This window comes from Tupaia chinensis, unplaced genomic scaffold (assembly GCF_000334495.1).
Source record: "Tupaia chinensis unplaced genomic scaffold, TupChi_1.0 Scaffold000048_1, whole genome shotgun sequence".
Taxonomy (NCBI): domain Eukaryota; kingdom Metazoa; phylum Chordata; class Mammalia; order Scandentia; family Tupaiidae; genus Tupaia; species Tupaia belangeri.
Window position 1 is genome coordinate 6358913 of NW_006159506.1, and position 14399 is coordinate 6373311.

General features: G+C 55.0%; 1 protein-coding gene across 1 annotated transcript in view; it reads right to left on the reverse strand.

Moving 5' to 3' along the window:
* Positions 1 to 230: 230 nt before the first annotated feature.
* The window catches only part of RREB1 (ras responsive element binding protein 1), a 169695-nt gene continuing 155526 nt past the window's right edge, over positions 231 to 14399 (reverse strand). The window contains 3 exon segments of the mRNA XM_006141235.3: positions 231 to 3029; positions 4000 to 4803; positions 10458 to 10622. Coding sequence (XP_006141297.1) covers positions 2545 to 3029; positions 4000 to 4803; positions 10458 to 10622 — 1454 coding nt within the window. The 3' untranslated portion in view covers positions 231 to 2544.

The following is a 14399-nucleotide window of genomic DNA, read 5'->3' on the forward strand; positions in this document are numbered from 1 at the left end:
AAAACAACAAAGAGAAAAAACTTGCACCTCAAAAAACTTTTTCAGAAGATCCGCTTACCTCTCTATATATCTATATCTAAATAAAGATATATAGATATAGATATTTCTTTTTTTCTTTTTTCTTTCTTTTTCTTTTTTTGTAAAAGCCCTGAGAGAAGGAGAAAGAGAATCATACAAAATGTTTAAGAGACGAATTAGCTGGACATGCAGACTAAGCTATGATGCACCCAGAGTTGAAACAAATCACAAATTTCACAGTTTAATATTGGGGGGGTGGGGACAGAACGACACACAAAGAACACATTTCTCAACCTCACTAATAAAATGTGGCAAGACCTTACTGACTAGCGGGGTACGGAGGAAGGAGGCTGGATAAAGCTTTAAGTCGATAGTGATTAATGAGGCGGCAGCCCCGGCTACAGATGGCGGCTGGGGCCGATGGCTGCTGTATCTCATGGCAGCCTCATGTGTCCCCCCCGCCCCCAATATTGCGACTTGAGTGTGGAGAGTTGCAGAGAAAAACAAAACACGAGAAACCCCGAATAATATCAATAATGAAAATAACAATAACAGTTGAAATTTAAAAAATAATAATAATAATAACAAGGGATGCAGGAAGTGAGTTTCAACTAAATGGGCCAAGAGACGTGGGTTCGAATTTGCACTCATCTCTACGGCATTGAACAACCTCGTTTGGAAACTAGTTTGTACATCCCTCATGCAGTTACAAACCATATATACCTCAGCCTTCTCCTTTCGTATGTAAAGAGACCACCTGTCACTCTCTCGAGAAGTCGCTCTTCCTTTGACATCTGGGAGGTTGGCTTTTGGCCACCAGAGACGGGGGGAAGAAGTGGACAGGAGGGGACATGCGTGTCTCTGTGTGAGCGAGTGTTAAGTGGGAACCTCTGGGACTGAAAAGGGCAGCAGAGTTAGGGTAGGGGGCGACCCTCCCAGAGAAAGGAGAGGCTCTCCCCAAATACAAGGGGGTCCCCGGCAGCAGAATGGCTCGGGGTCCTGGAGGTCTCAGCTGAAGACAAGCTACAGTAGGCTTTTATCCTCACTGCCAGCGGCCACAGCGAGGGATGTCTACGACCTGCCCGAGACACTCACTTATCAGTGACCCCTATCTTGCTGCACCCAGGGCATCGGGCTGTTTAAGAAACCGGAAACGGTATGACTCTCTTCAAGCACCAACTCCCACATCGCAGGAAAGGGAAAGGTTAATCTAGTTCTTGTCTTCCACCTTGCCCGTGTCGTTACATGACCAGTAGTAGTATTTCCTTGCTTTGCAAATGACAGTAGCTCGGTGGGGGGTGGGGTGGGGTGGCCTGGGCTTAGCAGGAAGACTGGGAAAACCACGCTGGGGAGGACAGGCCTCATCACGGCCTCGCTTTCTCAGAAGTGTGTCTGCAGTGCTTTCAGCAGGGCCCCGACTCTGGGGCGCCTGGCCGTGCTCGCCCCACCCTGGGCTGCTGCGTGGCCCTGTGCGGGAGGACGGCTCGTGGCCCCTGGGGACTTCTGCAGCCAGGGAAGAAAGGCTTATCTGAGTACAGTAGAAGAGCTCCCACCCAAGGGTGCCCAAGAAAGCCGCGGGCGGCTCAGGTCTCCCGGGACAAATATTGCCCATGTGTTTCTGCTCACTGCAGAGACCAGCAAACTGATGAACTCAAAAATAATAATAATAATAATATTAATAATACATATACCGAAAGGGGAGGGGGGGACAGCAACCACACGACACCCGTGTCACGTTTTCTGCCTTAAGATGCAGGGGGAACCTTCCCGACCCTTTAGGAGCGGATGCCTGGCAACGTGAGCACTAGGTACATCGAACGCGGACAGAGCAGAACGGTGCACGAGGCTGACACACTCGCTTCTGCTTGAACCGTGCTGGAAACCTCCATCAAGGACAACCGGTGACACCGAGGACCGGGTGACAGTTCCACCACGTAGCAAAATGGAAAAAAAAAAAAAAAATTAAAAAAAAAAGTCTTCTCAGAAATTAGCATCTTGTCTGCCTCTCCGCTGGTCGTTTCCACGAAATTCACATCATTTTCTTCCAGTTATTGGCGATGGGCCTCCCCGGGGATGGGTTTTGTCTTCTGTTTCCAGCTCACAGAACAAACGGGACGATCACAGATTCTCAAGAACAAACTCACACACATCAATACAAAAGGTCGTGATAATGCTTACATGAAGAGTTCCTCTCCAAATAATTCATTAAAATAGACGTGTTTGTTTTGTTTGTTTTTCCTTACAAAGTCATTTTGGGAAAACGTATAGCCGTAAGCATCCGGAAGGCAGGCTAAGTAGTTAAGGCACTGGGGTCGGCCCGGCTGTGGTCTCTGTGCGGTCCGCGGCCGGGCTATGGCACTGGGCGTAGGCAGTGTCCTCGCCCATCTTGATCTCTCACTCTCTCTCTCTCTCTCTCTCTGTCGCTCCCTGGAAACTGAAGGGCACTGAGGAAACCTCGTGAAGTCTGGATTCGGGACGCTTTGCTCTGCTGGCTTGTCCGTGGGCTGAGGCGGGCGGCACGGGCTGTCATTCCAGTCCCAGGAGCTGCGAGGCGGCCTCGGTGGCAGCCAGGATGGGGTGGCCAGCCCGCTTGCCTCGTGACTCCAGTGGGTCTTGCCCAAGGGCCACTGGGCTCTCTGGGTCAGCGTCGCCTGGGGATGCCGGCTCTTTGGGGGCGCCCCGGCCGGAGTCCACCGCCCTCCCTGCCACAGCCTTCTCCTCCCTGCGGCCACAGTCCCTGGCCACGCTAGCCAGGTTCTCCTTCCGGCTCCGGGTGACAGCCACATGGCCACTGGTGCTGGCCACGGGCTCGGCCTCGTTCTCCGAGATGGGGTTGTTGCCGCTGTGACTGGAGCCGTCCTCACTGTCCTCCTCGGGCCGCTCGTCCTTGCCGCTGTCCCTCCCGTGGTGTCTGGTGTGCCTGGCTTTCTGGTGGATCCGCTGGTGGCGGACCAGGCTGTGCTTCAAGGTGAAGGTTCGCTCGCAGGTCTGACATTTGTATGGTCTTTCCCCTGGAGTGGCAGGAAAACGAAACGACACGTCCGTTACAGGTATGGCCTGGTGCCGTGTCCCGGCTCTGCATGAGAGCAGCACTGGCCCACGGGTGACGACCCAGGTGTGGGGTGTGGGGGGCCCCCTCCTGCCCAGGGACAGCCTTTTACACGCTAGACCAGTCGGCTGGGGCCAGACGGCACAAAGTCCACGCTGACACTGGGACAGCGAGATGCTCTCCAGGGGGCGCTGTGCCCTGACACGGGAGTTGGCCTGTCTGCAAATGCTCACCCCTCCAGCTGCTGTGCACAGCAGAATCCACCACCCGGCGGGGCCCAGGGCCCTCTTCCGCTGAGAGCCAAGCCCCACGGCCTCCACTGCCTGAGCTCAAAGCCAGGACCACGCATGCAATCTGGCTGCACGTGGGAGCTGCGGCTGTGGGGACCCTGAGACCGAGGTGAGGGCTGGGGCCTTCGGGGGAGAGAGGGAGAGAAGGCCCCTGCATGTTTTGGTTTCGTGAGCACACCCGGGTCTCCTTCCTGACGGAACAGCGGCTCCCGCTCTGGGGTTGCACATTGGTCCCACGGGGAGTGGGTTCTAGGAGGATGGGAATGCCCGCTCAGCTCTGTGGCAGCCACGAGGACCCATCATGGTCACCTCAGCCAGGACAGAGGCAGCCCCACCTTCCAGTGGGGATGCATGAGGCCTTCCCCGCGGGGGTCTGTGCTGCCCGGCCACCCCGGGCTGGGCTCAGGCTGGATGGATGAGACCACGCGGTCCCAGGTGATCAGCCATCAGACACCGGCAGGAGACAGGGCAGACGCCACCCCATCTTACAGGCAAAGGCGCAGGGGGATGGGAGATGGAGCCCAGTGCCCTCCAAACACCTGCTGCAGAGGGTCCAGCTCCAGCCTCGGCCTTGGCCTCGCTGCAGGTCGGGCTGCTTCAAGGGCTCAGAGGACACGCCTGCCACCTCCCCGGCTGGCCTACCTGTGTGGGACCTCATGTGGCGCGTCAGGTCCTGCAGGGACCAGAAGCGCTTGTTGCACACGCTGCAGACCTTCTTCCTCTTGTCCGCCTTGCTGGCCACGCCCTTCGGGGAGTCTGTCTTTGGTTTCTTGTCATCGTCACTCTTCTCAGAGGACTTCTTCTCCGCCGCGCCCTCCCCATCGGAGGGGCCCTCCGTCTCTTCCTGCTTCTCGACCACAGCCTCTCCCACGTCGGGGGAAGGCTCCTCGGCCGGGGGCTGGGCTGGCTTCTCCAGCTCAGGCACGGTGGGACCCTCAGCCGCTCCGCTGCCACCCTCGGCCTCCGGGGCTGGCATGTCCTGGACCCTGGGCTCCTGGTGGCCGTGCGACTTCCTGTGACGGCTCAGCGTGCCCAGGAACTTGAAGCTCTTCCCGCAGGTGTCGCAGGCCAGCTTCTGGTCCTGCTGGGCAGAGCCCCCGCCGCTCACCGGCCCGGCCTCGCCCTCGGCCAGCTTGAAGTCCATCAGCTTGCTGGCGAAGTCGAGGTCCAGACTCTTGTTGCTGGCCACGTCCTCCTCCGGGCCACCCGCGTCCTCGTCTTTCTCCTCCGTGCCACGCTCCTCCTCAGGCTCTTGGTTCTCCTCCTCCTGCTTCTCGTCCCTGTCCACAGGGGAGGCCGCCTCCACCTGAGCCTCTCCTGCAGGGGACTCCTCTGCGGCCTGGCTGGGCTCCGCAGCACCCTCTGCCGGAGGCTGCTCCTTGTCCCGCGACGTGAGGTCCAGCACCTCGTTCGCTACAGCCGCCGGCTCGGCGTCTGACTGGCTGTCTGCGAACAAGCAGAGGGCAGGGTTCAGACCAGAGCCACCAACACACCCCTTCCGATGGCTCTCCAGGGACCCACCCTGGCAGCCTGTGCCCCAAACCAAGTAAGGACTCCTCACCCCAAATCCTCAACACCCCTTCGGCCCCGAGACGGGCCAAGATGCACCCAGGACTTAAGAGAGGGGTGGACAGCCTCCTCAGGCCTGCAGGTGGCTGCACTTTGAACCCCCAGCCCCCTACACCCGCCACACCAGGACACTCAGCTCTCCCCAGCCCCCGGAGGGTGGAGTGACATGACGCAGGCAGTGCAGACAGGGGCTGTGAGATAGGAAAGGGTGCATTCCAGAGACTCGCAGCACCAGGGAAGGTGAGGAAGCCGAGGGGGCAGTTATTTTTCCAGTGCAAAGAGAACACACACATGCAGCACACGCAGGGCCAGCTTCACACCCCGCAACCCCCGACGGAGTTCCACGGAGAACAACCCAGGCCGGTGCACCGCGTAGACAGCACATGTGGGGTTTGGAGGTTCGTTCCCGAGGGAGAGTCAAAGGTCAGGAGAGGAGTCCACACTGCAGGCTTCCCTGGCCACTGCCAGCACACCACGGTGCTGGAAACATCTCAGAGGGCAGGGCGTCTTGGTGCCAGGCGTAAGGAGGACACGGAGGGAAGAAGGGGCCGTGGGTGTGTGGGGGGCCAGGGATCCTGGGGAGCAGGGGCCTCGCTGTCCTGACATCCTGCCTCTTGATCTGTTCCGGGCGACTCTCCATGGCAAAACGGGACGTGGAGAGGTCACCAGCTTCTAATGACACTCTGGAGGGATGGCATAGAAGAAGCCCCGTTGACACCACTGTCAAAAGCGTCTTTGCTCAGGCCAAAGGAGCACTGAATGCTCCGTGCTGTGACCACGACACCGAAGCTGCGGGGCCCTATTCTTTGGCGGCAGACCCAAAGGCCAGACTCGGGGAGCCCCTCTGAGAAGCAGGCAGACAAGCTCCACTGTCTCCCAGCACGGATGTGGGGTACGTGTTCCATACGCCACAGCTCGACTGCAGCGCTCAGGCAGCAAAATCTCACGTCCCTCACCCAGTGTGACTATCACACCACAGCGCCAACCCAGAAGTGCTTGATTACTAGCCACTGAGAGGTCGGGGCTGCGTCGCAAAGGCAGCCTGCCCCTCCCTGGGTCTGCAGAGACAGTGCGTAGCGTTCACACCTGCCTGGCACTGCGCCCGAACACCTGCACTCCCAACTTCTCACTTCAGGGGCTTCCCTGGACTGCACCATTCGGCAGCCACTGCTCGGGCATCACCGGAGCTTTTATCCCGCCTCAGGGGGGGATGGCCATGCTGCAATCCCTTCTCCTCCATTCTCCTCTTGGGATCTTGGGCACGCACACGCGCCCGGTGTGCGTTTCAGCCACCGGGTCTGGGACTCAAACTACGGTCGACTACATGGGAGTCCAGTGACATAGCCATTACGCCAACTGCTGGTCCCGGTTTCTGAAAATTAGCCAAGAACCCGAGATGCGCACCCCAAGGTCTCGGCCACATGTGCACGGAGCCTGCATGCTCATTTTCTTGAGCCGTTTCAGTGGGGGGCATCGATGAACGGGTTTTGGCATCAACTTTGTAACAGAAACACAGGATGCTCTCGGCTGGCTGGCTGGTTTCGTTCGCAGTTTTTAAAAATGGCTTAACTGGAGCCGGTAGGTGGGATGGTGGTTAAGGTGCTGGATTCCCACATGGCCAACTGTGGTTTGAGTCCCAAACCTGGTGGCTTGCTTGCTCACTCCCGCCCCTGCTCCCCTATGCCTCTGGCAAATTGAAAATAATAAACAAACATTGTTTTCACACATGGCTTAATCTCTGATGAAGTCCTCTGTCTGAGTATATCTTGGGCTGTTTCTACTTTTGTTTTCAGCCAAGAACAGACTATTTTAACGGTATAGGATCTAGTTACAGGATAACCCTTAAGAGTAGTGTATGAATTAATTCTAAAGCCAAACCCAAATAAAAATACCAAGAGCAAACCACTTGTGTTCTCGGCCCACTTGTTACCAGAGTGGAGCAGGGAGAAGCCCCAGTGGGGCTGGGCGAGGGACAACCCATTTCCTGTCTGGCATGGGGGGAGTCCGGGAGCTGGTTGCACTCTAGCGAATTTCCACCAGGGGGAGCGTCTTAGCAGGTCGCCCCGTGCTGTTCAAGTTTCCAGCAGCTAGCTGATTTTTATTGGTGACTGTTAGCAGACTGAACCTCTTCACCTACCAGACACTCAGTTTATGAAGCCAAGTCCTCCTCTTATCCTCATCTTCCTCAAATTCGGGAGGCTAAGCTGACTACTTTTTATATGCAAAGCTCCAGTCAAAGCATGCGTTTCTTCTTGGGCCCTTGTTAACAGTTCTTTGTTCCTGTAGTTAAATGTCTATACAGCTAGAGGAGCCCAGGAGCTCAGTGGACAATAAACTACAATTCTCCCTGCTGGACAGGAGACTTCCCTAATCAGCTCAACATGAGCCCTGAGACAAATTAAAATAATAATAATAAAATTAAATGAATAATTCTAAAAAAATTTTTATTTATTTATTTAATTTTTTTTCTAGAGGGTGCGTGCGCTCGCCAGAAAGACAGAGACAGAGAGACAGAAAGTGAGAAAGCACCCCCCAGGGGGGATGGCCACACCACAATCCCTTCTCCTCCATTCTCCTCTCGGGATCTTGGGCATGCATGCACACGCACCCAGCATGAGTTTAAGCCACCGGGTCTGGGACTCGAACCAGGGTGGACTACATGGGAGTCCAGTAACACAGCCATTACGCCAACTGCTGGTCCCAAATTATTATTGAAATTAAATGTTTGTCATCAGAAGAGACCGACCAGCAGCACGCATGATGACCCTGCCAGGTAGGGGTGCACTTCCATCAAGGAAGTTGCTCTGTGTGCATTCAAAGACAAGGCGTGCCTGGAGTGGGAATTGACCCTGGCCTGCCGGACTTCTGGGTTAGTAAAGATGGCCACCACTGGGGAGCGTTTTACATTTTCACTTTTATACTGATGAAAAACGGTCCCGGGGTCAAGGGTGCCGTGGTTGCAATGCAGTTGGACCCGCAAGTGGAAGGTGCTGGGTTCACCTCCCCAAGGAAGCACGAGGTACCTGTGTGACGCATGCCTGTTATCCGTGTCGGCTGACACCGGGGTGGGTCTTCGCATGGACACCCAATGGGGTACATGTCTCTCTTTTTGTCTCTCTCTCTCTCTCATGAAAGAGAAAGTAAAAAAACAAACAGTCCTATGTAGGTGCCTGCCTACACAAAACTCTTCCAGGCATCACCTGAGGAACGGCCTAAACGCTCTTGGGCCAGGGCATCTCTGTCTGGGAGAATGAATGGAGAATTTGAACTAACATTTCCATATTCAATATGGCCTTCGAAGCTAGAGCTGCCCCCACTGTAGCATGCCTGGCACTTTTCTGGGAAAATCTGGGGTGCATTTTCATGAAAGACCTCATGTTTTTGAAAAAGGCCAAGTCTACACGGTAACAAGGTGTAGAATTTCAAGAAATTGCAATCTAGGCCCATAAACCTAGAAACCCCCTCACACAAATGTCCTGGGCTGTTTTCTGTCCTCCCCTTAAAAGCTACCCCCTCACAGCTTACACCCCAAACCCTTCTACTTACTTAGCGCACCTGGATTTAGAATTCTTTAACTCTCTGCCTCCCTGACCTGGTTCCTCCCTCTTAAATCTCAATCCTCTCTCTCACCATGGACTGCGACCACAATTATACCCAACATTTTGCTGGTTTCACATCACGACTTGCTATACATTTTCTTTTTCTAGAGGTTCTGTCTCTTCGAGAAAACCTACAACTACCGGGCAAAGTGGAGAGGGGAAGGACTTTGATGAGAGACACACCTCTTCTTTGCAAACTTACATACACCTGTGGCAGGTGGTGGCCCTGTGCTCATGCACCCAGGCCCACAGAGCAGAGTCTTAGGTTGTGTCCCGGGACCTCCGTAAACATGTGAGGGGCACACATGAGCTTGTGATCCGGGCCGGACTGTGAGGTGAAGCCCCAGTGGAGGATGCTTGTCTCTCTCACTGAGGAAATCAAATGGATAAACTGAAATCCACCCCGTGCAAAACGTGGAGCTGAGCTTCCAGAAGCTGAGGCCACTGAGTGCGGCTCAGCGCTGTGCTGTGGCTCTCACTCAACTATGGCAGCAGGAGTCTCAGGGTCTGGGTATGACCCGGCCTGGGGTTACTTTATGCCCAAGGGCTCCCTGCAACTACCTTCCCTCCTGGGGGATTGTGGTAAGGAGAATCCTGTGGCCGCACCCAAACCAGGTAAAAGGGATGTCCCAGGGGCCGGCCACCCGCAGATGGTCTGCAGTAAACGCATGCGTTCCAGCGCTGCCGTGCGGGCAGCTGGTCCTTGCCGGCTCATGGGCAACCACGTCGTGGCCGGGTTCTGTGAGCGCGGCCACTGTCTATAGCAAGGGTCCTGGCGAACTGTGTGGAAACGGAGGCTGGGCGGAGGTGCGGACAAACTGGTCTGCGCTGCCTTACCCTTAGAGGGTCTGATTGGACTGATGAAAGGCGTGGCCATCTGCTCAGTCCTTCCTCCTGGAATTCTACACATGTCCTGCTCCCCCTGAGAAATAGAGGGGGGACAATGGGGCTGGGGCAGACGCTGACTCTGTCCACCTGACACTGAGGAAGAGAAGCCCTAGGAAAATGGAGTCGGGGTAGTTCCTTGGCTTCGAGCACAGCGGCGAGGTCAGGCCTTCCAGACCTGCGGAGCAGCACCCACCCTGCTGCGGGGTCGCTAGCCGCCAGGATGAGCCGTGGCCTGGGCGTGGCTGTATTTGGTTTTGGGGGGATAGGGGCCCCCCAGCGGCTGGAGATGATGGCGCATGGAACAGAGGACAGGAGGAAATACAGAAGCCGTAAAGGGGAAAACCCAGGTGGCAGAAGACGCGTCCGGCGGCCGTTAATTGCGCTGTCGGGGCTGGAGGGAGGAAGCACACACCAGCGCGGAAGAATAATACCCGGATTCGGGTCAAGCAGAGATGTGATTAAAGAGAGGACATGCAGGGTGCTTCTCAACGAGGACACAGCTCAGACTGGGAGGAGGAAGGTTATTCAAAGGGAAGGCACTTCAGGCAGCCCTGGTTCCTGCAACACCCTGGCACCCCAGTGAGGCCGGCCCTGCTACGGATGCGCAGAGGCTGGCACTGCCCACGCCGTGCAGGATTCCCACCCCTCGCAGATGCGCTCATATGAGGGTTAGAGATGTGCACCCTCCCTCACAACCACCTCCCCACGCGGGAACAAAGGGCTCTCCTGTAGGGGCTGGGGCATCCCTAGCAGCTCTGAGGACACTAGGGCCACTGCTACTGCTTCCCAGGTTCCCCCAGTTGCTGACTCAAGAGCCAGCCCTGCTGTGGGGCTAGGCCCAGCTGGCCAGCAGCTCTGCCCCGCGTCCTCAGGAAGGGTCACCATCCGGGACCCAGGCTGGGAGTCCTACCAAGAGGAAGGTACGGATGTCCCATGACCCCTCAGACGCAGGAGCTGGCTGCAATGGCACCGCGCTCCACGTGGCCTGAGCGCTCGGCCCTCCGCTCCCTCTCTGGGTCTCCACCACCGGGGGGCGCTCACTACCTGTGCTATCATGAGATCCAACATCACTCTCTTTGGACTGGGGGATAAGCCCGTTTCTTCGCAGGGCACAGGTGGTAACTCCGTGTTTGCGTAACTGGTGCCGTTCACAGTTAGATTTGGTAGAAAAGAAGGCATCGCATTTTTGACAAGGGAAGGGTTTCTGACCTGAAGCAGGAAAAAAAATACACATTTATCTGGCTTTCGACGGCAATGCAAACGCCAAGGCACTCTGGATTTGTTCTCTCGGGGTTACTGGCGTCCGTTCCCCCAACCTTTATTTTTAAAGAAAACAAACAACATGCATTCAAAAAGCAAACACACAAACAGCTAAGAACACCAATGAAATGAATGGATGGGAATTTCTGGTCTTTTTTTTTGGAGAGGTTTTCACTGTAGGGCGCATGGGCTCGCCAGACAGAGAGAGACAGAGAGACAGAAAGCGAGAAATCACCCCCCCAGGGGGGATGGCCACGCCGCAATCCCTTCCCCTCTATTCTCCTCTCAGGATCTTGGGCCATTACACTAACTGCTGGTCCCAGGACTTTCTGGTCTTTGACATGTGCCAAGGAAGTTAACCGGGAAATCAAGATACATGTAATGTAAAGCAATAACATTCCAGTGGAAAAAAAAAAAAAAGAAATAATTTGTAAAAGTGAATAGAGGGATTTTAGAGCACAGCAAGAAGAGACCTGTATCCGATCACGGGGAAGACGCTGCTTCATGATTTCTAACACGGCAAGTACAGGGTGCACATCCCTGCGCTGAGAAATCCGAAATCCGAACCGCTCCCAAATCTGAAACTTTCTGAGTGCTTATGACACGATGCCACAAATGGAAAATCCCACCCCTGACCTCGTGTGATGGGTTGCAGTCAAAATGGTGAGGTACAAAAAGAATGCATAAAATCACCTCCAGGCTGTGTAAGGTGTAAAGAAACAGAAGCGAATTCCGTGTGTGGACGTGGGCCCTGTCCCAAAGAATTCTTGTTTTGTATACGCAAATACTGCAAAAAAAAAAAAAAAAATGCCGAATTGGAAACACTCCTGGGCCCAAGTACTTTGAATAAGGGATATTCAATCTGTCATCTGGGTGATGCTGGGAAAGGGATTTAAAAAGGAAGCCGGCCAGGCCCTCCTGGAGGGATCTTGAGTCCTGCCCAAGCTGGGTATCTTTGGGGGCCCATGCAGAGAAATCAAACAGAGCTCCCCGGGAAATGTGGGGGTCCCCCTTCCTGATCTAACAGCACTGAGTTCTGACTCCCTGGGATTCCACCTGTGTGACTTGCTGAGTCCCCTGCAGTGACCTCTGCCCCTCTGCCAAGGTCACCGTGGTGGCCCTAGCCAGTGGAGAGAGACAGGAGGTCGTCTTGTTACATGACGGTTCTTTGTCCCCTTACTCTAAGCTCTTGCTTGCAAGTGACCGACGCATGAGGAAGGGTCAAGAGCTCCACCACAGATGGGATGTAGACAGGATGCTGGGCAGAACCCCCCACTGCCACAATCCATCCCAACTCCACAGGGGGGTGAACTGCTGAGAGGAGCCTCCACCCTCGCCAGCCTCCCATCCGGTCTGCCTATCCTCCCTCTTCCGGTTCCTCAGTGAACGCCACGTTTCACACACACTCCGAGTGCCTCTGCCACCTGCCCTGGGTTGGTGTGGACGAAGTGGACAGGGAGAGTAAAGGCAAGAGCGGGAGGGAGGTGGGCGAGCTGCAGTGGCGCCGTGGTAACAGGACGCTCTGCATGGCTGAAGCCCTACCGAAAGGTCCTGAGTTCATACCCCAGGGCCTCCCTGTCCATGCAGGCAGACGTGGGATTCCGGCTCATGCTGTGAAGACCCTGTTGTGAGTGCCTGTCTCTCTTCTTCTCTTGTATGAGAGAAAGAAAACTACCACATGAGCATGCACACCAACCAGTCAATCAATCAGTCAATGAGGGGAACAGAAAAGGAGTCTGGGGTCTGGTGTGTTTCTAAGACAGAGAAGACAAGAGAAGACAGTGGTCTGCTGTTCGCTGTATCACTGGATTTGCTCTTTTCCCCCAAATCACTATTATTTATTTGCTATAAGGTGCATGTGCTCATGAGCTAGGGACAGAGATAAAGAGAGAGAGAGAGAGAGAGAGAGAGAAATCACCCCCTGGGGAGAAGGCTGCACCACAATCCCCTCTCCTCCATTCTCCTCTGCTGACTCTGGTTGTACACGCACCCGGCGTGATTTCTGAGCCTCCAGTTCCTGGCCTTAAACTGTGCAGTCGGTCACGTGGGGTCCAGCCACCTCAATCTCTGCTGGCCCCCGAGTCCTAGATTTTTATTTTTTAACTTTTTGGAGAGGTTTTTGCTCTAGGGTGTGTGCGCTCGCCAGAAAGACAGACAGAGACAGAGAGACAGAAAGTGAGAAATCACTCCTCAGGGGGATGGCCACGCCACAATCCCTTCTCCTCTCGGGTTCTTGGGCGTGCATGCATTAGTGGCTGGCATGAGGTTAAGCTACTGGGTCTAGGACTTGAACTGCAGTCAAATGCATGGGAGACAAGCAACGTAGCCATTATGCCAACTGCTGGTCCCCATGGAATCCCTATGTTCTAACGTCCCAGTCTCCAACTTCACAAGGGAAAACGCGGAGCAGAGGGATCAACACAACCCCAGGGCGGTGCGTTGTGCTATCTGGTGACTGGGCTGCCACAACCGGGCACACGCAGCAGACCTGGCAGGACCGGGCTGCAGGCACCGCTCCCTGCGAACCAGCTGCCAGAGGCGTCGGCCGAGACTGAGGCATGAGCCAGTGTCGGAGGCCGAGACCACATGCTCGTAGCGCTGCACGGCAGGGGCCACTCGCCCGCCCAGGGAAGGACGGGCTGCCATGTTGCACTGCGACTCGCACCCCCACACCCCTCACAGCTGCGCGAGCACACCAGGAGTAACCAAGGACAGGGGACACTCCTTTCCTCCCGAGCAGAAAGGCCCTTTCCTCTCCTTGGGAGCTTTGTTTTCCCCTTAGGTTTTTGTCGTATAGCGCCTACACTTTCCAGAGAAATCAAACAGAGACAGACAAAGAGAAGGAAGTGAGAAATCCCTCCGACTCCCGGGGGCTACACTGCAATCTCTTCTCCTCTATTCTCCTCTTGGGATTTTGGGCACACATGCAAGTGTGCCCAGCATGATTTTCAAGCCTCCAGGTCCAAGGCTCGAACTGTGGTAGACCATGTGAGAATCCAGTGCCTTAACTACCAGAGCACTTGCTGGCCCCTGGAGTTGTTTTTTTAAAAATAATTATTTTATTTAACTTTAATTAATTAATTTAAAATAGACCAGAGAGGGACAGAGCGAGAGATGGAGAGAGAGAAAGCGAGAAAGCAAGGCGCCAGTTTCGGGACTTGAACCATAGTCGGCCATGTGGGAGTCCAGTGTCCTTAACCACCATGCCACCTACTGGCCCCAACTGCTGGAGTTTTTTTTTTTTTAGAATACAGGTGCCTGGAACAGTCAAAGACTGCAGAATTAAAGTCCTGGGAATGGCTGAGTCGGAACCACAGACTCCTAGAATGTGTGTACTTTTGAGGTGCTCCATGGAGACCCTGCACCTAAGTGGGGAATGTACCCTACTTTAGAGTGGTCTTTACCTAGGTCATTGATATTTAAAACAAAATGCCCACACTGAATAAAAAACGAGGGCTAGAGGGTGGCACAGAGGTCACAGTGAACCCTGTGAGGCTGACCTGCGTGGGAGGCTTCCAGGTTTGCGTTTGCAGACCTCCCTGAGCACGCTGGGCATGCGCGTGCCGAAGCCCTGGAGCTGGCTGGAGGTGGGGGTGGATCACAGCGTCGGGACCCTGTTGTGGTCCTGCCTCTCAGTGTCCCTCCCTCTTCCCTTCTCTCTCGCTCATGGAAAAAATAAACGTGATGCTTTTGCACACCCCACTGTAAAGTATTTCAGTGTTTATG